At 52.5% G+C, this 20,547-nt stretch overlaps 9 protein-coding genes across 9 annotated transcripts; 4 read left to right on the top strand and 5 right to left on the bottom strand.

Moving 5' to 3' along the window:
- Positions 1 to 880, top strand: GLOTRDRAFT_111328 (peptidyl-prolyl cis-trans isomerase). Its single transcript, XM_007868679.1, has 6 exons — positions 1 to 57; positions 112 to 169; positions 222 to 288; positions 344 to 402; positions 467 to 522; positions 583 to 880. The coding sequence occupies exons 1-6, from the start codon at positions 55 to 57 to the stop codon at positions 664 to 666; spliced, it is 327 nt and encodes a 108-aa protein (XP_007866870.1). The 5' UTR covers positions 1 to 54; the 3' UTR covers positions 667 to 880.
- Positions 881 to 1,019: 139 nt separating this feature from the next.
- Positions 1,020 to 3,450, bottom strand: GLOTRDRAFT_139137 (uncharacterized protein; the record flags this gene model as incomplete). Its single annotated transcript, XM_007868678.1, has 15 exons — positions 3,357 to 3,450; positions 3,260 to 3,285; positions 3,116 to 3,146; positions 3,036 to 3,057; positions 2,821 to 2,982; positions 2,744 to 2,759; positions 2,569 to 2,691; positions 2,418 to 2,521; positions 2,357 to 2,365; positions 2,260 to 2,307; positions 2,153 to 2,210; positions 2,042 to 2,102; positions 1,927 to 1,987; positions 1,144 to 1,501; positions 1,020 to 1,093 (listed from the first exon to the last, which is right to left on the bottom strand). Exons 1-15 carry the CDS (start codon positions 3,413 to 3,415, stop codon positions 1,020 to 1,022), a joined length of 1,212 nt encoding a protein of 403 aa, XP_007866869.1. The 5' UTR covers positions 3,416 to 3,450.
- A 410-nt stretch (positions 3,451 to 3,860) lies between these two features.
- Positions 3,861 to 5,976, bottom strand: GLOTRDRAFT_139136 (uncharacterized protein; the record flags this gene model as incomplete). Its single annotated transcript, XM_007868677.1, has 3 exons — positions 3,861 to 4,763; positions 4,833 to 5,827; positions 5,895 to 5,976. 3 exons carry the CDS (start codon positions 5,974 to 5,976, stop codon positions 4,005 to 4,007), a joined length of 1,836 nt encoding a protein of 611 aa, XP_007866868.1. The 3' UTR covers positions 3,861 to 4,004.
- A 252-nt stretch (positions 5,977 to 6,228) lies between these two features.
- Positions 6,229 to 7,141, bottom strand: GLOTRDRAFT_111327 (uncharacterized protein). The gene is made up of 3 exons (XM_007868676.1): positions 6,881 to 7,141; positions 6,766 to 6,827; positions 6,229 to 6,709 (listed from the first exon to the last, which is right to left on the bottom strand). The coding sequence occupies exons 1-3, from the start codon at positions 7,071 to 7,073 to the stop codon at positions 6,581 to 6,583; spliced, it is 384 nt and encodes a 127-aa protein (XP_007866867.1). The 5' UTR covers positions 7,074 to 7,141; the 3' UTR covers positions 6,229 to 6,580.
- Positions 7,142 to 7,428: 287 nt separating this feature from the next.
- On the bottom strand, positions 7,429 to 8,881 carry GLOTRDRAFT_61765 (ARM repeat-containing protein). The gene is made up of 6 exons (XM_007868675.1): positions 8,678 to 8,881; positions 8,481 to 8,614; positions 8,235 to 8,413; positions 7,952 to 8,182; positions 7,666 to 7,897; positions 7,429 to 7,607 (listed from the first exon to the last, which is right to left on the bottom strand). The coding sequence occupies exons 1-6, from the start codon at positions 8,826 to 8,828 to the stop codon at positions 7,533 to 7,535; spliced, it is 1,002 nt and encodes a 333-aa protein (XP_007866866.1). The 5' UTR covers positions 8,829 to 8,881; the 3' UTR covers positions 7,429 to 7,532.
- A 13-nt stretch (positions 8,882 to 8,894) lies between these two features.
- On the top strand, positions 8,895 to 10,000 carry GLOTRDRAFT_77184 (uncharacterized protein). Its single transcript, XM_007868674.1, has 5 exons — positions 8,895 to 8,928; positions 8,988 to 9,046; positions 9,101 to 9,198; positions 9,268 to 9,367; positions 9,424 to 10,000. Exons 1-5 carry the CDS (start codon positions 8,901 to 8,903, stop codon positions 9,901 to 9,903), a joined length of 765 nt encoding a protein of 254 aa, XP_007866865.1. The 5' UTR covers positions 8,895 to 8,900; the 3' UTR covers positions 9,904 to 10,000.
- Positions 10,001 to 10,325: 325 nt separating this feature from the next.
- Positions 10,326 to 11,237, bottom strand: GLOTRDRAFT_94043 (uncharacterized protein; the record flags this gene model as incomplete). The annotated part of the gene is made up of 3 exons (XM_007868673.1): positions 10,326 to 10,383; positions 10,407 to 10,983; positions 11,033 to 11,237. The coding sequence occupies 3 exons, from the start codon at positions 11,235 to 11,237 to the stop codon at positions 10,326 to 10,328; spliced, it is 840 nt and encodes a 279-aa protein (XP_007866864.1).
- A 344-nt stretch (positions 11,238 to 11,581) lies between these two features.
- Positions 11,582 to 14,680, top strand: GLOTRDRAFT_61760 (alpha/beta-hydrolase). Its single transcript, XM_007868672.1, has 13 exons — positions 11,582 to 11,858; positions 11,930 to 12,443; positions 12,499 to 12,612; positions 12,660 to 12,805; positions 12,854 to 12,938; positions 12,992 to 13,550; positions 13,610 to 13,675; positions 13,736 to 13,827; positions 13,885 to 13,940; positions 13,993 to 14,101; positions 14,182 to 14,357; positions 14,411 to 14,479; positions 14,535 to 14,680. Exons 1-13 carry the CDS (start codon positions 11,620 to 11,622, stop codon positions 14,593 to 14,595), a joined length of 2,286 nt encoding a protein of 761 aa, XP_007866863.1. The 5' UTR covers positions 11,582 to 11,619; the 3' UTR covers positions 14,596 to 14,680.
- Positions 14,681 to 15,011: 331 nt separating this feature from the next.
- Positions 15,012 to 20,184, top strand: GLOTRDRAFT_139131 (uncharacterized protein; the record flags this gene model as incomplete). Its single annotated transcript, XM_007868671.1, has 8 exons — positions 15,012 to 15,702; positions 15,753 to 15,988; positions 16,046 to 17,110; positions 17,162 to 17,219; positions 17,281 to 17,827; positions 17,879 to 18,338; positions 18,391 to 19,780; positions 19,837 to 20,184. The coding sequence occupies 8 exons, from the start codon at positions 15,012 to 15,014 to the stop codon at positions 20,076 to 20,078; spliced, it is 4,689 nt and encodes a 1,562-aa protein (XP_007866862.1). The 3' UTR covers positions 20,079 to 20,184.
- Positions 20,185 to 20,547: the final 363 nt, after the last annotated feature.

Below are 20,547 nucleotides of genomic sequence, written 5' to 3'. Positions count from 1 at the left end.
ACCTTACACCTCACCTTCCTTTATCTCTACTGTACTATCAGAGTTACTGACGATATGGTGCGCTCTGCTCGTCGTGCCGTTCGCTCTCGGCAGCTGATCCGGGTCTGCTAGGGTGTAACGGTTGAATCTATCACGCCTGGTGATGGTAAACACTTCCCTCAGCGAGGCGGTGAGTAATGTTAACGCGCTAGCTACGAGTCTGCTCATCGTCCGATGTTTAGATAGGGTCAAGATTCATTATGTCGGTACCCTGCTGGACGGGAAGAAATTCGATTCAAGCCGCGACCGGTGAGTATCACCTCAGTGCCCCGTCTATGTTGGTTCATGACCAACGACTTTACAGCGGCTCACCATTCGAGACGGAGATTGGTGTAGGCAAGGTGATCAAGGGATGGGACGAAGGTGCGCCGCCATTGTCCAGCCTTCTGTCGTTATCTGCTCATCGGTCGATAATCGATGTGATCAGGCGTCCCGCAATTGTCCCTCGGGGAGAAGGCGATTCTGACCTGCACGCCTGATTTCGTACGTCTCCGTTCCTATCATGCCTGGCAGACTATTTACGACGATCGATGCGTGGCGCAGGCATATGGGGCGCGTGGATTCCCGCCCGTCATTCCGCCAAATTCGACGCTAAAGTTCGAAGTGGAACTGCTGAGCATTAACTGATTTACGCCTCACGTAATGCACGCCATCGTCGATTTTTGTAAGCTTTGAGTCGTGGACTACCCTGGGTCAGCTCTCGTGTGTTACATACTGTTCTGTATCACTGCATGTTTTATATGTTTTCCATTACATTCCCCGGTGCGATGAGATAGAGCCAATGATGCGTGCCGGATATGGTAGTCAGTTAGACTCCTTAATCGAGAAGACAATCGGTCAGGTCTGATCTAAGTTGTGCCGATCAATCTGGTCTGGACCCGCGCCCATCGCTTCCCCTCCATCGCGATAATCTTGCTCTTGTCTCCGCTAAGTCCACGATGAACTGGAATTTAATATCTGCCTCGGACGGACATATACTATTATCTCCTGCGGTTGTTTTCCTCGATGGCTGCTCGAAGTTCTTCTTGATTTCGTCTGTTGATCGCAAGAGTATCTGCCGAGGAATGTCAGCTAACCGGACATGACTGGAATGCAATGATTGACCTGCCACAAACGTCCTCAGCATCTCCATGCGCTCCTCGTGAGCGGTGTGCAGCTGCTGCGTCAAGAACTCCATTTGCGGGGATTTATCTAGCGGGGGACTTGGATCAGGTTTCGCAGAACATCTTATAATGGCAGGGCGACCTTCGCCTCTGGTTATGATGTTTCTGAGATCCTCGTCTTGGTGATCGCGCATCTGGGCAACTTTGGAACGAATGTCCCCAGAGCGACGATCTTTCTCCTCCTCCCGGGCGTTCGTAGCCTGATCGCGCTTATTCATGACATCTTTGCTGTCTTCGCAAATCTCCCTACTGTTTTGTAGTAATTGTCGTAGCACGGACAGTTGTTCGTCAACGTAATTCTGAAGCTTCTCAGGGTCAGAATGCTGAGTTTCGCTCATAGAGGAACGTCCCGCGTCGGACATCGAGTGTGTGGAGCTTGGACCAGGAAAGAGTTCGATAACAGATAGGAAGAAGGAAGGCGCGACTTTCCATAAAGTCCAAGAAATGTGGTATAGTACAGTGCTATAAATACACCATTGTCCGGGCAAGCAGTCATGGTATAGCTTGCAGTTCTAGTCGTTCAATCGCGTCGCGTACGAGCGAAGAATGCTGTTTTAACACTTCCGTATCTGTAGGAAGGACCGTGCGACGGAGCATCAGTATCCTGCGAAGAACGTAAGTGACGGGAGTGCATCCAAGGCTATGAAGGCTATACAGACAATCGGCAAGCCTGGTAGAGAATCAATTTGATCTCACAGTGAAGACCCTCATGCAAAATACTCACAATTATGTTGGGGAGTATCATAGTGTAAGGTAAGCTCATGCCATCATACTGTCGTAAGGGGCTGTTGTGTATGATAAGTGGTGACTGACATATGGATGCTACTGGCCAGACGTACGAGAAGTATAACGCAGCGGACAGCAGATTCAGCACAGACATCACGACGAATGCGCCGATCCCTGGTGAGAAGCTGCGTTAATAAGAAATGCATGAAACACGGAGCATTCACCTTGTTCAACGAAAGTGGTCGCCAGCCGGCATCGAATGCTCGGCTCAGAGAAGCAGTACTGAGAGTGGGTTTAGAAGGCAGCGGGTAAAAACGCGTATAGATCGTACCCATATGACCAGGCCAATACACAGGCAGTCGAGTCCAAATGCAGCAAGCTAGTTCGTAGTTCAGCGCTGTGGACGCCGGATGAAAGATCAAACATACAAAAAGGGACTACAAGAATCAGCTACGCGGACGTCAGGGTGTGTACAGCCGGACAACCTACCGCAGTATGGTAAGCACGTTGATAGACAAAGGCCTGCGATTGCGCAAACTTGTCGTTGCCAAAGCAAGCTGTCCTTCCGTAAAGGACGAAGAGTTCCTCGGCCACTTCGCTTCTGTTAGGTTGAAACAACCCCATCCGTCTTAGCACGCACGTGAGAAACTGGCGCCGAAAATCCACACTTCGACAGCAAACAGGACCGCAAAAGCGAGGCACAGGATACCCAGTATGACTTTTTGCCGGCCCGTGAACGCGTACGTTCGGAACAATATTACCGCTGCAAGAGCGCGCGTCAACGACCGTGGTAGGAAGCGGTGAGGGACGCATACCTTGCGCAGACATGGGCTACAGCGACCGCTTACCGCTAAGCATTATAATGGTAGGAGAAAGGAATCCGTCCGCTTACAAATGGGATAACCATGCAGTACAACAGGCGGACTATACTGTGGCACGTATGGAGACTATGGTCACCCAGCCAAGCCCACATATGCACCGGGAAGAATAGGAGCGGGTAATATCGACTGAATAAGTAGGCGACTTTTATCGCATTCCAGCGGGCCCGGTGAATCTATGGGACGCATAAATCAGTTGTTCAGTGCCGTGCGACATCGATCGACAAACCAGGGTGATTTCCTCGTCGAGGCTGTTAAAGCAGGCAACTCAGCTATGTCGCCATACTCCAAGCTTTGAGAGGCACGTACGTTAGCAACCATTCGTATAAATGGAGGGCATCTGCGTGTTCAGGTTAGGGGAGGTGGATATTCAGCTCCTATACCTAAAGAATACTAACAGACAGCTTAGAGAACGCCGAATATCAGAGTCTATATGCATCCTTATGTTCTGAGACTCACATGTGACATTGTAGCGACCTCTGTTCAAGTCAAGAGGGAAGATACGCGTTCATTCCTACTGACTGATCTTCATAGCCACGTGCTCACTCACAATGTCAGGGATCTCACTGCGATTTCTGCGATCTGCAAGACGTCTGGTACGGCGGGCATGAATTCACAACATCGGCCGGAGACGTCGAGGATAAGGACAGGTAGAGGGTTGGGTCCAACACCGAATACACTCGTTACATAACTGCTCTGCGAACGAATTAATCTGTCTGAAAGCGGGAATAGAAGATCCGCGGGGATGTTGGGCCACCTGTTTAGACAGTTGCCGACGGTTTGTTGCGATCATTCGAATTCAGCAGACTCTGAGCAGACCGCCTCCCCAACTTCGCCAGCTTTATAGTGGCCATTACTGCGAGCGCTTCAACGCTGCACGCCATCAGGACTGTCACAGTCGACTTGCAAGCTTAAGAATGGACCGCCGTCCTGCGAGTTGTGCAATGTACTACTTGCGACCGCCAAGTCAGTATCAACTCGAAAAAATTACCAGTCCAGAAGGCTGTCAAGCTTTGACAGTTCGTCGATGACTTACGCACAGTCGCATGATCAGGTCCGGGCGAAAATGTGCAATCTCTCTTCAATCCAAATTAGCCAGACTTTGGACGTTATATGTACTACGAGAGAGACGACAGCAGTGCGATACAGAGCAATTCGACAAGCAGTGACATGCAGCCAAAGACCATAAACCGTTCAATCATGTCCGTGGTGGATCGATAGGAACCGACACATCAACCATCTCCATATCCTCGTCAGAATCCTCGCTCTCAACGTCCTCATCCCGTTCTCTTGTACGTTCAGTCTGTGATTGCCTGGAAGGGCCAGATACAACCTCGGCTGGATCGTGATGTTCCGCGGTAGCCAGCATCTCCTCCTCTTCCGCAATCTCTTCGAGCTGCGCAGCCAAGAGCGCCAACTGAGCCTGCAAGGCCGCTTTCTCCTCGTCTGTCAAAGTAGGCGCCGGCCCGGATCCGTCTCCATTGATCTGGGAAGCCGTGGCCGAGGGTTCAGGAGGCTGCACATCCACACTTGTTGCGCCCAGGTTAGCTTGTTCCAGCAGAGGTCCAAAGTTGATCGCCTTGAGAATGCTCTGCGCAGCCTCCCAAGCATCGACATGCGGGGCCTCAGCGGATTGGGTATTTGCATCAGGTTTGGAAGCGTTGTTCGCAGATGCGCTGGTCGACGAGACGGTAGTCTTCTGGGCCTGAGCATGACCAGCTGGCAAGGAAGCCGGCCAACCAGAATACTGGTAACCGGGATACCCGGAGGTCTGGTAAGGGTAGGGCGTTGCACCCGCATGGAGGGGCGAATTATAGTTGGGAGGAACATTAGCCGGCGCACTGCCTGCGCGATGAGCGAGTGGGGCATTCGTAAATGGAGACTTCGATGATTGAAGGTCATGCGACAGAGCAACTTGCGTCTGCGTCTGCGGACGTCGCGTGGTGCGTTTTGACGTCTATATCCAGTACGAATTGACAATTAGGAATGTATATCACCTGAGGTAATCTCATAGAGGCAAGCTCACACTTCCACCTTCCCAAGCAGCGTTGAGACGGTACTTCCCGTCGCTACTCTTCTCCAATCGACCACGTTTGAACGCTTTCTGCAGCGCCTGGCTCGCTGATGGCCTGAAATTTGACTGTAACGGATATCGCGCCGCCATCCACAGGAACATATTCTTCGGCGCCAAACCTTCCGGATCCGCACAATCCATGAGCGCCTCCACGATCATATCTTCGTAGCTCGGTAAGTCTTCTGCCGAGCCACCAGGATGCCCACCGAGAATAGGCGGGCGCGTCGGGGGCGGCGGCTCGTGGTGGGGAACTGGTGGGGTGTGCGGAGTTGCAGGATACGCACCTGCTTGAGGATAGTGGGGATATGCGCCGGGGTATGGGGGATAATGGGGCGGGTAACCTGATGGAGGATGACCGTAGTAGGACGCATGCGGGTAGAGGTGATGGGGATGGTAGCCATAAGGGACATGGGGGTACGGCGGTTGGGTTTGAGCATAGGCGGAAGGAGGCTTGTTGGGCTGAGTGGTGGGAGCGGGCGAATTGGAATGACTAGGACCGCCGACTGGCTGCAGCTGCGGAGTCGGTTGGGTAGTTGCGGTACTGCCCAGTGATGTTGTAGACGCTGTCTGTTCAGTTTGGGCGGCAGGTGTATTGGACGATGATGCGGGGTCTTGCAGCGAATCCATAGGCGGTGGATCATTGCCATGCGCAGTGGCGGTTGGGCTATTGGTAAGGAACGGAGCAGAAGCCTTGGCTACAGGCGTATGTCCAAAGGGGGGTTCACGAGAGGGGCCAGGTAGTCTGGGCAACACCGAAGCTTCCAGCTGGAGTGCCGCAATGGCGGAGTGAAAGTCCACAGGCCATATCCTGTTCTTCACGTCCGGGGGCACATAAGGGTCAAAGCTCAGGCATATCTCGACGACCTGCACAGGTGGTAGAAGTCTCAAGTAACTTCGCTTCAGGTTGGTCTCATCGGAATGGACGAAATTTGGCCGATCATTGGCAGCTAGGATTCGGCACGGATGTCAGACATGGGACCGATAATACTGATCACGGTATTATCTATGACATACCAGACTGGGGCGGTTGCGAAGCGGCATCCTGAGGTTGTGTGGTGGGAGCGGGCGACGCTGCGTCGCCGCTGGGGGCCTCCATAAGAGCTGCACAGTTTTTCCAATCAAGGTTCGCAGCTGCAGCCACTTCTGTCTTTGCCACCGCTGAGCGCGTCGCGTCTGGCGCCTGCAGACATTCTAATTTCTTCCGCTGCAGGCTAGTATACTCGTGAAATAGAGGTGTTCTGTGTCTCGACCCCGGACGGCTACGCTATACGCCACAAATACTACATGAGATTGCACGACTCATCCTGAGCGAGTCGCAGACGTGTAGGAGATAATGAACCCGCATAACTATCTCACAATTCATGCATTCGGATTCGCGACGGGGCTTACATGCACATTCGAAATATTAGAGGACTGGAGCTATGCTATATGGTACGTGAATGGCACAGTACAGACATCCTGCCTGGCGGATACTCCTTCGTGTGCCTCGAATCCATCCATGTCTATACACAAATGTGTCCAAATCTCCCGGTAGCGCATCACCCCGCTGAAGTCCTGCGTACCTCTCCTTTGCCTCTCTTCATGCCGATTCGCATCTTGCGGCCAGAAGTCTCGCCTTTCCATGTGAGCAGCGGAGAGAGCGTGCGCGTTGAACTATACATCACACTTGGTCCGAGAGTGACAGTGTGGGTCCAACTAGTTCAACTTTTTGTGGGTGCGTCAGCTGCTGGTGCAGCAGGTGACTCTGCCATGTCCGTCTCTACAAGCTTGCGCTCCTCTGGTGAAAGGTTGAAGAACGCAGCCTTCTGCTGTTCCAGCCATTTCCGCGGCTGGTGGGAAACATAATGTCAACAAGTCCCCTTCGTAACAAGGATCTTGAACCTACGGGTCTGAACACATGGTCACCCTCGCCCCAGTCAGCGTAGAAGACAGAATAAACAAGAAACCCTAGAGTAAGAAACATCAACGCAAGCGGTAACTCACACCGGACAGGGACATACCAGGGACAAGCGTTACCCTTAGCCAAAAAGCCGCTCTATGCCACCAGGGCGCTTTCAACAGAGGTTGCGGTTCCTTCGGCACGTCACCATTATGACGAGACGCGTGCTCCTTCAACGCACTCCCGGAGGAGGCTCTCCTCGGAACCTTGAAGAACCCCTGTAGTCTTAGATTCGCGCGAGCATAGCGATGCATGTAAGCGGCGCTTCGAGCCTTCAGAGACGATACTGTAATGCACGAGGAGGCAAGCGTCGAAGATACCCATCCGAAAACATATCACCCGTTATGGAACCCTCGGGACAACCCGATTGGCTGGTATCTGGGTCTGGCGTAGTGGAACTTCCGAGCTTCGAGTGCAGTCTGCGTCAAAGCAAAGGGCTTTCCTGCATATCCGGGCGCCATCAGTCTCCTCTCATCATTCTCTCGACCGGTCGTTATGCAGTGGATCTTCGCCGCAGGACACGTTAGATTAATTCGACGACCGGTAGGGAATTTAAATTACCACACGCATTTGGACCATTTACGAAGAGCATGACACAACGACTCGGTACAGAGTACAACAGAACATATATTACCATCCTCACAGCACTCCATGATCATGTTGACAAATACACCAGTGGAATTGACTAATCGATACATATGACACGTCTAACTTTACGCCGTGAGTGAGACGGATGCAGGTGTTGAACCCAGTCCATCGGCATATTGGAACTGATCCGAGTTTTCGTACTACACGGACGACGGTCAGCTATCATGTGAACCAGCAATCCTATTGAACTATTCGTACCTCCCACATGTCAATCGCGACTTGGCAGCTCTCTCTGACGACACGAGGAGCATCTTCACGGTTCATCCATTCTTTGAGATGGGGGAGAACCTCGGGAGTAGCAATCCCACCCAACGCTTCAGCCGCCTCATGGCGAACCATATCGGACTCGTTGGTGTCCCGAAGTACCTGTAATAGAGAGGGGACGGAATGCGCCGACAGAAGTTGGCCGAAGACGAAAGCTATTTCGTGTCTGTATTGCATGTTACATCAATGAGCGACCTTCGACAGAAGGAAATTGACGTACTTGAACAAAGCGCTATCGTCTGCGAAGCCTGCAGAAAGGGCATCGACCGCAGCAGGCGTACCGATGTCCCGTAAGGCGAACATGGCCCGGTACCGCTCGAAAAGGGGCAGTTTCTTATCGAGCAAGGTAGCACGCAGCTGTGATATAGTCGTCTCGGACAAGTCTTCTGGTGCTGGTTTGCCGGATAACAGTCGGGAGCTCGGGGGAGCGGGATCAATGGACGAGTAAGACCTATCACGCGTATTACAGCTGGGAAAGGGGATCAGCCACATACTTGGCGCACCTATCCTTAGACTCCTCTACAATTTTGCTGAACTTTTGACCCTCCTCCGAATTATCCCATCGAATCTTGTCTATTGCGATCTCGCAGGTTTCGCGAACGCTTCTCTCAGGGTCAGTTGCGTATTTCTCCAGAACGGGGAGGGATGCAGTGGATGATATTGCGCCCATAGCTTCAGCTGCCTACTCCTCGAGTTCTGATGTGTCAATTTGGTGCAGGAGTACTTGCGATGTAACGTGTACCGCTCACCTCATGCCGAACCATGGGATCCTCAGACTCGTCCGACAGCACCGACTCCAATATGGGAAGCGCTTTTGTGTTCTTCATCTGGCCAAGACAATATGCGAGCTCGTGTTTAAGAAGGGCAGAATCGTCCCTGAAACCTAACATCCAACCACCCGGTCAGGAATTCACGCCTATGCTGTTCGCAACGCGAAACGTCCGACCTTTCGAGATAATCTCGACAGCATCGTCGTTTTTAAGGGACTTCAGCGTAAATAAAGCTCTGAACCGGTTGTGAAGTGGCACAGTGCCCGACGTATTGAGGAGCGTTGCCTCGAGGGCCTCGAGAGTGGACGCAGAGACTTCAGCCACCATGAGGGAAGAGATCTAAGAGATTTTTGGCGGACTTCCAAATTCGCACTTTGTACATCCCTTCAGCCCTCCACCATGCCCAAGTCAAAAAGAGCCCAAGTCGGTGAGTGTATCCGTTAACTGATGCACTTAAGTCGCAGCGCTGAACAGGTTGTGCTACAGTATCGCTCACAAAAGTCACCAAGAAGACACGAGAGCAGAAGGGCGCCCTGATCCAAGAGGTATCCTCATTCCTTGCATAACCCATCCGGTGCACTCACCCTCTCACCACTCAGATCCAACAAAATGCCGAGAAGTGGGAGTATTGTTGGCTGTTTGAGGTCGGGAATATGCGCAATGCTCACTTGAAGACGGTCCGAAAATTATGGAAAGAGTGCGTCTCGCACGTATTTCATACACCATACGATCTCTGACCTTCAGCCGTCTCCTCTTCGCAAGGTAGTTCTGCCCGAATGTTCTTTGGGAGAGGCGCGGTTATGGCTAAGGCATTGGGGACCACACCGGACGAGGAATGTCGGACAGGCGTGCATAAACTGGCCAAGGTGATTTAGACCGTCCTGCATCTCCTTCACCAATGCTTACAAATACATTCCCCTAGCAAATCAAGGGTCAGGTTGGTATATTCTTCACGAATTCTGAGCCGGAAGAAGTCACTGCGTGGTTTGACGACTTCCACCCGGATGACTTCGCGCGAGCGGGGAATCGCGCAACCCGCACCATTGTCTTACCTGAGGGCCCTGTCCTGCAGTACCATTCTGTACCGCCTGAACCCTTCCCACATAATGAGGAGCCGCAACTGCGAAAGTTGGGACTACGGACCGTGATGAAGAAAGGCGTGCCTACCTTAGAAGCACCGCATCAACTGTGTGAAGAGGGGAAGACGCTGACGCCGGAGCAGGCGCAGCTATTAAAACTCATTGGGGAGAAGATGGTGGAGTTTAGGGTCCGGCTCCGCGCACGATGGGACGCATCGAGCGGGGAGGTTGTTCAGGTTGATAGCTCGGAGATATCTCCAGATGAGCGAGCGGGAGATGTCGTGGATGAGGCGGCGGCGGATGACGCGATGTTCCTTTCTTAACTTTGCTTGTCTTGCATTCCAGCAATCATGTATATGTACCATGGTAGATGTTGGCATATATGATCTATGGGTTACAACACGGACTTGATAATACAGCAGATGAAGAAGAAAAACAAGCAAAAAGATACCATACAAATTATACAAGCGCCTCAACCTCCCATCGCTTCATGTCGGAATCGGACACGAACATGCAGTGCCGACGAGTCCTTCTAGTGCGACGGAAGTCTTGTCCACTCATAGGTCGCTCACTCTGATTAACGTCAGAGACGATATCCCGAGAGACAGAGCGTTCGCAAGGCAGTACCGGAGCGGAGTCCGCCTTTGCATGATGTTTCCGGTTAGCTTTCTTGGGCGGACAGGAACTCTGATCGGGGATTACGAAGTCATGGATGGACAGATCGTAGATATTGACGGTCGTCACTTCATGCTGCCTCGACGGTACAGGAAGTTTGCCCTGCCGAATTTGCTTGGCCGGAAGAGCTTCAAATATACTTAGGTCGTACATGGCCAATCGAGACTCATTTGGAGAGTCGATAGAAGTATTCGGGGCGAAGTAGGATTCTCCGTGCATACTGAAAGGGTCCGAATCCCAATGGCTGTTCTGTATGGAGTCCGATATGGGCAAGAAGAGCGATGACAAAGGCGTAGTAGGCAGGGGAGACGGCAGGGGCCGCAACAGGTTACCGAACTTAGCCTTCAAACTCTTAGAAGTGAGAAGCGATCCAGGTTCGGAGTAGGAATCGTTTGAAGCTGTAGATGACTTCCAGTCCTTCGGCTCGATGATGATCGGGGAACCTTTGAAACCACGGCGTTGAGCAAGGGCGCCCAACTGAGAGTAATCTAGGCCATCTTCGGCACCGCTGCGGTGTGCGGTTGAAGGAGGAGAAGAATCACGAATTGCCAGAGAGAACGGGATGGAAGGAGCAGTAGATCCATGCGAAGACACGGATAGCTCGGGCAACCATCTACTGGCACTGTCCGAGGTTGAACGCCGGGTGTCCCCGCGGCAATGACCATATGAAGGTCGACGTGCATTCCAAACACTGGATATCGTGCTCTCCTCTGCAGCATAAGAGTGGTCTGTACGGGAATTAGGCAAAATATGATAGTGAGTGTATCTTTCACCAACCTGCGGTTACTGCGGATCGCCACGGGAATGAGCCTTGAGTGACCCTCAGGTTGGTGGTGGTGTACTTGCTTGGGTTCGGCCCTGCAGAAGAGACATTGGCCAACTCAGAGGGGTGATCGTTAACCTCTTCAGCCAGCCCTAGACACGAACAGATGCAGGCCCAAAGAGACAGCCAGACTCCCAGTACAGAGCCGACTAAGGTCATCTTCACTTAGTCCTTCCACGAGTAACGTAGAGATAAGCGGCGGGAATGGGAGAATCTGTGGACCGTAATCCAGTCTTTAACATCTTGCAGATCGTCAGCCGCTTGGTGGCCGACTGGCATGGGCGACACCGTCCAGTTCGAAATCTGCTGGTATATCTGAAATGCCATGCTCGAGTCCCTGTCGAGTCCGGTTGCAATTGAATGCGATATTGGGGCGGCATTACGATTTACGAGAGTGGTAGACAGCATGAGAGGATTGAGGACCGTCCAGGTCTATGCGATCACATGTTTGGTAGTCACGGAACCCCTTATTCGAGTTATCTCCCACAGACATAAGGGGGTAGAGACACTATAGTTGGCCGTGTACACGGGCGGGCGTACCATGCGGTTCCCGCTATCTCTACTTGGGTTTGCCCAAGTCCCTCTCGAGCAACCACAGCCTGCAGGCGAGATGAGCATCGTCAGTCCGGTCCCACCTCCGGACTTCAGCTTCAAGGAAGGCGTCGATGTATTCTCGCCCAAGGATCTCGTCGAGTTAGCCAGACCGGGCACAGCAGCGGCCAACGATGCTGGCGATCTCGTCCTTGTACCTGTCAGCAAGTTCTCGCTCGAGGAGAAGAAGTGAGTGGCAATGCAGCCTCAATGCATCACTGATACTGAGGCAATTGCTATCCGGGGAAATCATCGCTTAGGAATAACAAGACCATTGTTATTGCCTCCGTGGACTCGACGGTGCAGCCTCTGGAAATACCACTGGCCAGGGGGGGTACGGCATTCTGGTTGGACTCACGTACTGTGGGCCATGTCTTTTCCCCGGAAGAAGGGAAACCTCAGGAGCTCTATGCGATCTCCGTTAAGTTCGAAGCGGAGTCTAATATTCTATCGACACCGGATCCCCCAGCACCGGTTGGGGAATTCCCGACTTCTACCTCTGCCAACTTCCAATACTCTTCTGACTCAGGCATCTTGGTCTTCTCTGACGAAGTTTATGCAGATGGGCAGCTGGAGACGGTCAAGGCACAGGATGAGGCTTGGGAGAACCGAGGCAATACGGCCTTGGTCTACGATAGCACATACGAGAGGCACTGGGACCATTGGATCGGGCCTAAGAAGTCCTCTCTATTCTCCGTTTCCTTGTATCTGGCTCCCGGAAACAAATGGATAATGGGGAGGACGTTCCTGAACATCTTGAAGGACACAGGCCATGTAAGCCCGACACCCTTATCTTTGTCAATGAACCTTAACCAGGCATCGCCTTTAGCACGTCCCTGTGGAACCGTTCGGAGGGACGGACGACTTTGACATAGGCCCTGACCGCATTATTTACACGACGAAAGCCCCGGATCTGCCGGAAGCCTGGCATACGAAACAAAACGTACGGCCTCGTCTTTCGCTTCCTGTCCCCTCCATGACGTGGATTAGGTCTATATAGTAGCCGTTTCGGGAGCAGAGAAGCCCCGGGAGTTAACCTCTGGGAAGCAAGGGGCGACGCATAGTCCCGTCTGGTCAAAGCAGGGAAACAAAGTTGCCTGGCTCGAACAAGATAAGGACGGCTACGAGTCCGACAGGTGAGTCACAACCCCTTATCACTGGGTAGCTATCGAACTGGCGTGCAGATCCAAGGTCGTCGTATATGACCTCGAGAAAGACGTGCGGTTCACTATCACACAGCACTGGGACCGGTCGCCCGACTCCATAGTTGTAAGCACATTTTTATTTCGAGAAAACTGGGTGGCTTTAATACCGTTTATTAGTTTTCGAAGTCGGGCAAGTCAATCATTGCTACCGCGGGTGACAGGGCCAAGATCAAAGTCTTCATTTTGCCTGTTCCGCCGACCCCTTCGGCATCGTCTGAACATCCTGCACTTGGCCGGCAATACACGAAAGATCCTGTGCCACTCATTGAGAGCGGAAGCTCTGGAGGGCTTCAGATCGTCGGGGAAGGGCGTGTCATCTTCACTAGGAGCTGCATGACGAGTCCCAATGATGTCTGGGTAGTCAAAAAAAATCTGGATAAACTGGAGGATATGTTGCACGAAGACGCTAACGCTACCCGCTCGGAACTGCAATCAGTTGTGCAGGCGGAACAGATCACCCGTTTCACCGGTGATGCCCTGTCAGGGAAGACCCTCCACCCTGGCTCGGAATTCTACTTCGAAGGTGCTGAAGGGAAGCAAGTGCAGGGCTGGCTCCTGACACCTCCCGGCTTTCAGAAGGGCGTTGACAACAAGAAGTGGCCAGTGGTCATGCTTATTCATGGCGGTCCACAAGGCGCTTGGGAGGACCAGTGGAGTACGAGATGGAATCCTAATGGTGCGGTTGGCTCTCTTTGATTCGGGTGTCTACAGACAAATGTGACGATGCTTCTGTAGTGTTCGCCAACCAGGGCTACGTAGTTGTCGCCATGAATCCCACAGGTTCCACCACGTTTGGCCAAGGTTAGTGTTTCTTCAACGGTACCATGGATTACTTCTGACTGTATGCATCCCTCCTGACAGAATTTACGGACGCCATAACTGAAGACTGGGGCGGCAAACCGTTCGTCGATATGCAGAAAGGGTGGAAATACGTGCTGGAACACTTCCCCGAGGTGCGTCGCATCACATCTTTACAAAATGCCGCTCCGTGACTCGCGAACCTTTCCAAGATTGACTCGAACAGGGCCGTCGCTGCAGGGGCCAGCTGGGGCGGCTATGCTATCAAGTGAGCGTTGTTCATAATCTTTTCGCAACTTACCCATACAATTTATCGACAGCTGGATACAAGGTCATCCCGAATATGGATTCGGTTTCAAGGCACTTTTCTGCCACGACGGCGTCTTCGATTCCATTTACAACGGCTACTCTACTGATGAGTTATTCTTCGTGAGCGAATTCCGCAGAGTTGTTGATCCGTCGAGTCTGATCTAATTGTTGTGGTTTTTTCCTCATTCATGACTGTCCAGTTTAATCATGACTGGGGCAGCGCTCCGTATGAATCCAAGGCAAGAGAGCTGGCTGAGAAATTCAGCCCGGTCAATTTCGTCCACAAATGGTCGACCCCCCAATTGACGGTTCACGGTAGCAAGGACTATAGATTGCCCGAGACAGACGGGATCGGTGCTTTCCATGCCCTTCAGGGGTAAGTCGTAGTTATCCTGCTCGACGTTTGAGCTGACATGCCTGGGACCTTAGGAGGGGTATACCCAGTCGGCTGGTTATTTTCCCCGATGAGAACCATTGGGTCCTCAACCACGGAAATAGGTGCGTAAACGTCCCGAGGCTACGGGGGAGTCTTTGCTCACGATAACACGTCCAGTTTGAAATGGCACTACGAAGTTTTCAGGTGGTTTGACAAGTACGTTGGAAGGAAAGATTGAGCATTACGTGGCCCTGGCTTACGTCGTGTTTGTAACTATGTATGTAATTACAATAGTATCTCTGAATCCGAGCTCAATGGCCCTATCTTCACGGACTCTGCTCTCTTTACTGCGATGTACATATGATCACGCGTATGAGTACCTTGCATTCACCGTCAGAGAAGTCCTGCCACCACGAACCATATTCGGCTATCGTGGTACCGGTTTAGGTAACGACGCGTCCAGCAAATAAATGCAAATAAACCCCGCAACGCGTCAACAGACGCGGTTACGCCCTAATTTAGGACGCGACGCGGGGTGGGCTCTTCACTGCGTCTTGACTGCCGACGCCAACATCGCCCACCACCATCAAGCAGTCTGGTCTCCATCCGCACCCGTATTCTCCATCGTTACATCCCTTGGGGCGTCATATAATCATGAGTCTCCCTACTCCGCCTGGTACATCTCATCGCGACAAGGAGAACCGGCCGCCTCAAGCTTCGTCTGGAACTCGCGTCGCGTGGTCACAACAAAACCAATATCACCTAGTTCCTTCCAGCCCCGAGCCATTATCCACCGGGACGGTCTCATCCAAGAATCTTCCTGTAAAGTCGATTCTCAAGAAGTCGTCACAGCCTATCTTCCCATTCCAAGATGAAGACGTGCGGGAGCCCACTCCAGTCCCAGAAGATCCAATGAAAGATGCTCTTTACCTCCAGTCCGCTGTCTCGAAAATTATTGCGGTGGCTTCTACAATGCGGGATATTATCCAAGGGTACTCTGTGCTTGGTGCGCGAATTCGGGAGCACGTCGACGACGACGCATTCCGAGCAAGTCAGTGCCCCTTGCTCGCACCTATTCGGGATAACCGTGATACACTAGCAAACGCTATTATTCGGGATCTCGGTAGGGCATTGATACATCCTCCCACTATGGACGTGGCAAAGGGCGAGCCAGAGATTAGACGGGCCTTCGGTTTGCCGTCGCCTAGGCAGAGTCCCAAGAAGAAGAAGAGCATGACTGAGGAGCAAGTCACCTACGCCCGAGACCTCGGCACCACGTGCCACGCAGTGATAAGGTGTCTCGCCGTCATCTGGACGAAGCCTGCCGTGCACACAATCTTCACTGGTAAGCTCTCTCGCCCCTGCGATGTCGCATACACTGAGTTTCGGGTACAGAACGCCAGCTCAACGACATGCTCACGGCACTCCTGGCCATCCCTCTGGAGTCTGAACTGCCCACCCCCAATGCACGCAAAACATGTGCGCTCTCGATTTGGTTAATTCAAGTTCAGCGATTACCTGAGGACGTCCTCTACCCTGCAAAGGACCGGATTGCGTATGCCATCCGACGAGGTATAGAAGGCGAGCTGGGGAAGGAGGGGAAGAAAGGTTCTGTGAACGATGGGTACAAGGTAAGTACTACTAGGCATGCCTCCCGGATCCTTTATCTGATCCTGCCTCCTTCACAGGCGATACATGACCTATCCATGTATCTTCCTGCGGTCTTCATCCCACCGTTCACGGATCTCCTGCCTTGCATATTCTCAGGACTTCTGGGGCCGACGGTAGTAGTGCGTGCCCAAGCTTGCAACGCCCTCGGCGGGTTTGTGCGTGGATGTGCAAGTTTGCAACGGTTACCCATTCACACACGGATAGCGACTCTCGTTGGTGACTTCTTGACAACGCCGTCGACTGCACTCCGTAAGAGTCCCTCTCCCAGCAAGCTTCCCCTCGAGTCCGCGATCGTGCGCACGCTGCGAACGACCCTGAATGCTGTTGAACCTGCACATGCAGCCCAAGGACCGGTGTGGGCCATCTCTGTGATGGCGAGCATGATTGTCCTGCTGGGGCCGACGCTAGGTACTGATCCGCAAATCTTGAGGATCATTACCGCCCTCCTGACGTTGGCGATTCGGCACAAGAAAAGCTCAATTCGTGCACTTGTCTGTGCGCTCTGGCCATCTCTTACTCATGCCTTCTTCCAACCTCCGCTGATCGTTGAACGTGACGAGGATGAAGATGGCTCCGATGGTGAGAACGACCAAGTCGTCGAGACTCGCGCCAGCGGTAACAATCGAGAGGCCTTCTGGAAAATGATCAAGAACATGGTAGACATGGGCGCAGGTGTATCAACCATTGCAGCAACACTTATCGCTGAAGAGGACGAAGAGGCGAGGTTCACACGAATTCTAACTGTCCTGAATCAGATGGTCCACAAGGGAGGCCCGCCGTCGAGCAACGCTATGGATGTGCTACAGCGTCTCGTTAATTTGGACCAGGCGTCCGACGACCACGATCCAGTCAGACTATTAGCTCCCGGCCTATTCTCTAGTCTTGGAGGTCTTCTCGCGACAGAATGGAAGTCAGTGCATAGTACAGTAAGGCCTCTGTTCGACGACCTTGCAAAGGTCGGAGCAGTACGACCGCTCAGCAAAGATGAACTGGCAGATGGACGGCTGTTCCAGGGTCTTATGGACATATGGAAGGTCGCCATGATGAAAGCCGAAATTCCAGGCGATCAGGACGGGCTGCCTGTACGTGAATTCTGCTTGCTTTGTCTGCTTTGCTTATAGAAGTGCACATAGGAGAATATTACTGCGGCCTGGGAAGGCCTGCTCAAATCCAAGATTTCTCTCATGCAGGGTGAGTGGCCACTGCTTGCGTGGATGTCCACAACTCACGGGTCGTGTCTTGCGCATTTCAGACGATGGAGACCATGACGGCCTCCTAGAATTCGCTGAGTATATAGTGCAGATCCTCGTGGACGTCTTAAAGGATGACGAGATAGACTTCACCACATGCTCGGCGACCTCGAAAAGCTCCTCGAGCTCGATCGAATTGCCGAAGGTGCTTGTGAAGTCCAATCGTTCACGACCCGCGTTGAGGCTATTGGTGGTACGAAAGTTGTGGATGGCTTTCCGACCTATGCTTCCTTCGCAGGACCTTGCGGCGGCGGCAGAGCAGCTTTTAGCGTGCCTGAGGCAGGACCGTCCTCAGATCATAGGCGATGAGAAGTCAGGAGGCATCGATGAAGACGCGTGGTCCCAATGGGCCACCTTGTGCTCCCAGACTCTGGCCATCTGCGACGTCGATGACCTTAAGACATTCTGGTCCCACGTCTCCGATGTTTCTCTGACGTCGTGGCCAGCTGGTATTCGAAGTGTTGTATGGGATCGCTTTACCAGCGAATGGTTCATTGATCCAATGGTCTCTCGCGAGACGGCCATGATTGTGCTAAATGTCCCATTTACGTGAGTCCTTGTCTCCGTTCCTGCCGAGTACCTCTGACAATTATGTTGCAGTTCTTCTGTTCCGTGGGATATGGATGAATCAGAGTTGCGTCAGTGGCACCATTGCTGCTTGTCAGGAGCGAGTGATATGGCGTACGACGCCGGTGATGACTACATCGGCGTCTTGAATGAAGTGGTCGACACTATCTCCAAAGCACACTGGCAACTGATGTCGTCCATGACGTCTCCGGCTCGTATTGCGGATATTCTGTTGCAGACTTTCGGGATCAGCGATGCTACTGAGTTACCATGCAGGCTCTTCGAGTTCGTCAACGATACATTGTTGGCATCCTACCCACCGGAGCCTCGCAACAAAGTCGTCTGTACCTGGTTAATTCGGACGTTCGTCCGATCAGTCGAAGAATGCCCGAGTGACCTCCTTATCACCATGTTGGAGTCCGTTACGGACGGCCTAGCGTTGTGGATCGCAGATGAACACGTGGTTTTTTCACAGGACGAATATGCTCTCGACGTGAGTCTTTCTTGATATGCTGACCGAGATCTCGTACTTACGCCCCTGTAAGATTCTACCCCTCTATCAAACAGTCCTTGTGACGGTCGGCGCTCTCCCCGCTTCGCTCGACATCTTGGATAAGCTGTCTCCTATAATCCATTCAGCTTTCCTGGTGAAGAACGAGAATTCATCGTCCACTGCTCAGGCTTTCATCGACTTCTGGCGGTCTGGATATGACCAGCTTCCGGTACCGGAAGACGGGTGGCCAAGCTACATTCACGATTGTCTGGTGGCATCAGGAGCGAATACCTCTGGAGACGATGGGGACAACGGGTACGAGGCAGACATGTCTCTTCTTTCGGCAGCAGAGAAGTCCTCGGTCTTCACGCTCAGGCAAGAGGAGGAAGGCGAGGAGCCGTTATCCTTCCCGGACAGCGATGAAGAAGATGTGGTGCATTTGCTTGTAACCGAGTCCAGTGCGGAGAGTCCTGAAGGGCTTCGAAATCAACCCCTGGCTGATTCAACGAGCGCGCCGATCTCATCTCCTACGACGCCCCCGACGAAGCCGTCGGCTGTGACCACCCCTTCAGCAAGCACAAAGGACAAGGACTCTGAATCTGGACCTAGCACCCCGCCGTTGGCAGTCTTCCGTTCGGTGCGGTCCACAGAAGGATCTAGACTACTTTCTGATTCACCAGGGTCCTCTATCAATACCAGAGCTGAACCTGAAACTCCGAGTCGTTGCGTTGCAGCCCAGTCTTTCTATGCCACGACTCCGTCTAGACGCAGTGCAAGGGAGAGTGCGTCTCCTATCGAAAGCGCGACTGGTTCTTCTTCAAAGACACCGGGAAAGAGACGACGATCGAGCGATGCTGTTGTACTTGGCGAGAAGCAACCCGACTCTGAATCAGCCGTAAAGTCTCGGAGGACCACGAGGGGAAGACTTTCCATCTCCCCAAGCAAATATCCCGTCTTCGCGAAAGCTCGCGAAGAAAAGCGAATGATGAGTATCGTCACTACGCCGTCGTCGAAGAAATCTGTCAGACGCAAGCCCAAAGGGAGCAGCTGTAAAGCAGCGCCGGTGACAGGCGGTGACGATGATCCATTCTCCTTCCATGGAGGCCGTGGCCTGGCATCTAGTTCGACAGATGTCTCTCCATCAGTCGTCCTAGCGACCCCCACTAGACGATCTCCACGAACAGCTAGAGTGATGATGGATTCGGTGGAGATTCCGACCTTCAGATTCGACAAGAATGAGTGGATCGATTTGAGCCCCGCATCCAGCGGTTGCAAGAGGAAGAGGACATTGTCTCGCACTGAGTCTTTGCCTCCATCGGGGCTCGATCATAACATTGGCTCAAGGGAGAGGTTGGCACAGGGCAAAAGACAGCGGTCAATAGTTGAGATCGGTAACTCATCTCCCAGAAAGACCCGCCGTTCCAATCAATCTGTCATGGTTGGTAAGTAGTCTGCTTTCATTGATTGCGCTACATCTTGTTTACTGACATTTCGATAGATGGTTTCGCCGTACCGGACTCTGATGAGATTCCTTCCTCCACCGGGCAAATTGGTCAAGTCACTCCCCACCATGTCATCTCCCCGACCCTACAAAGGAGGGGTTCTTTCGCTCTTGACGAAGACATGCCCAGCGACGGCGAGTCCGAACTGGGGAGTAGCCCGCTGAGGGCGCTCGCAGCGCGCAAGCAGGCCAGATCTGCGTTCCATGGCTCGACATTGGAAAAATTTATCAGGTCATGAAAGCTTAGCACGTACATGCAACTTACAATGCTATCGATTTCCTCTATTTTCGTTTTGTCTAGATCTAACGTTCCATCGCATTTGCATTTGCATCACTATTCTCGCATTATGATATGGAGTGTACAGTATATGACTTCGCTTTGCAAATTTATGAATGAAATACATTATACGAAACAAGCGGACGAGATGGTCTCCGAGGAGAGTCGGAAGTCCGTGAGCTCGAAGGGTAACTGTGACATCCAAGTTCTGATCTTGAGGTTGCTTCAGCCAATGGTAGCTGTTTGTTCTTAGCGCGCGATTGCCACCGATGGGCGTTCTCACGAACAGCTCTGAGCCTTTGGAGACCTCTCTTTGGCCCTGCCTCTGTATGAGTCCGTGTGCTCCTTCTGATAGCAAAGTCGCGAAGCTAACTCACTCACTGCACGTTGTCTCCTCCTGCAAGCTCCACATCACAGGATGATCCAAGTCA

The sequence above is a fragment of the Gloeophyllum trabeum genome, assembly GCF_000344685.1.
Source record: "Gloeophyllum trabeum ATCC 11539 unplaced genomic scaffold GLOTRscaffold_00008, whole genome shotgun sequence".
Taxonomy (NCBI): Eukaryota; Fungi; Basidiomycota; class Agaricomycetes; order Gloeophyllales; family Gloeophyllaceae; genus Gloeophyllum; species Gloeophyllum trabeum.
This window is presented reverse-complemented; position numbering and strand designations above follow the sequence as displayed.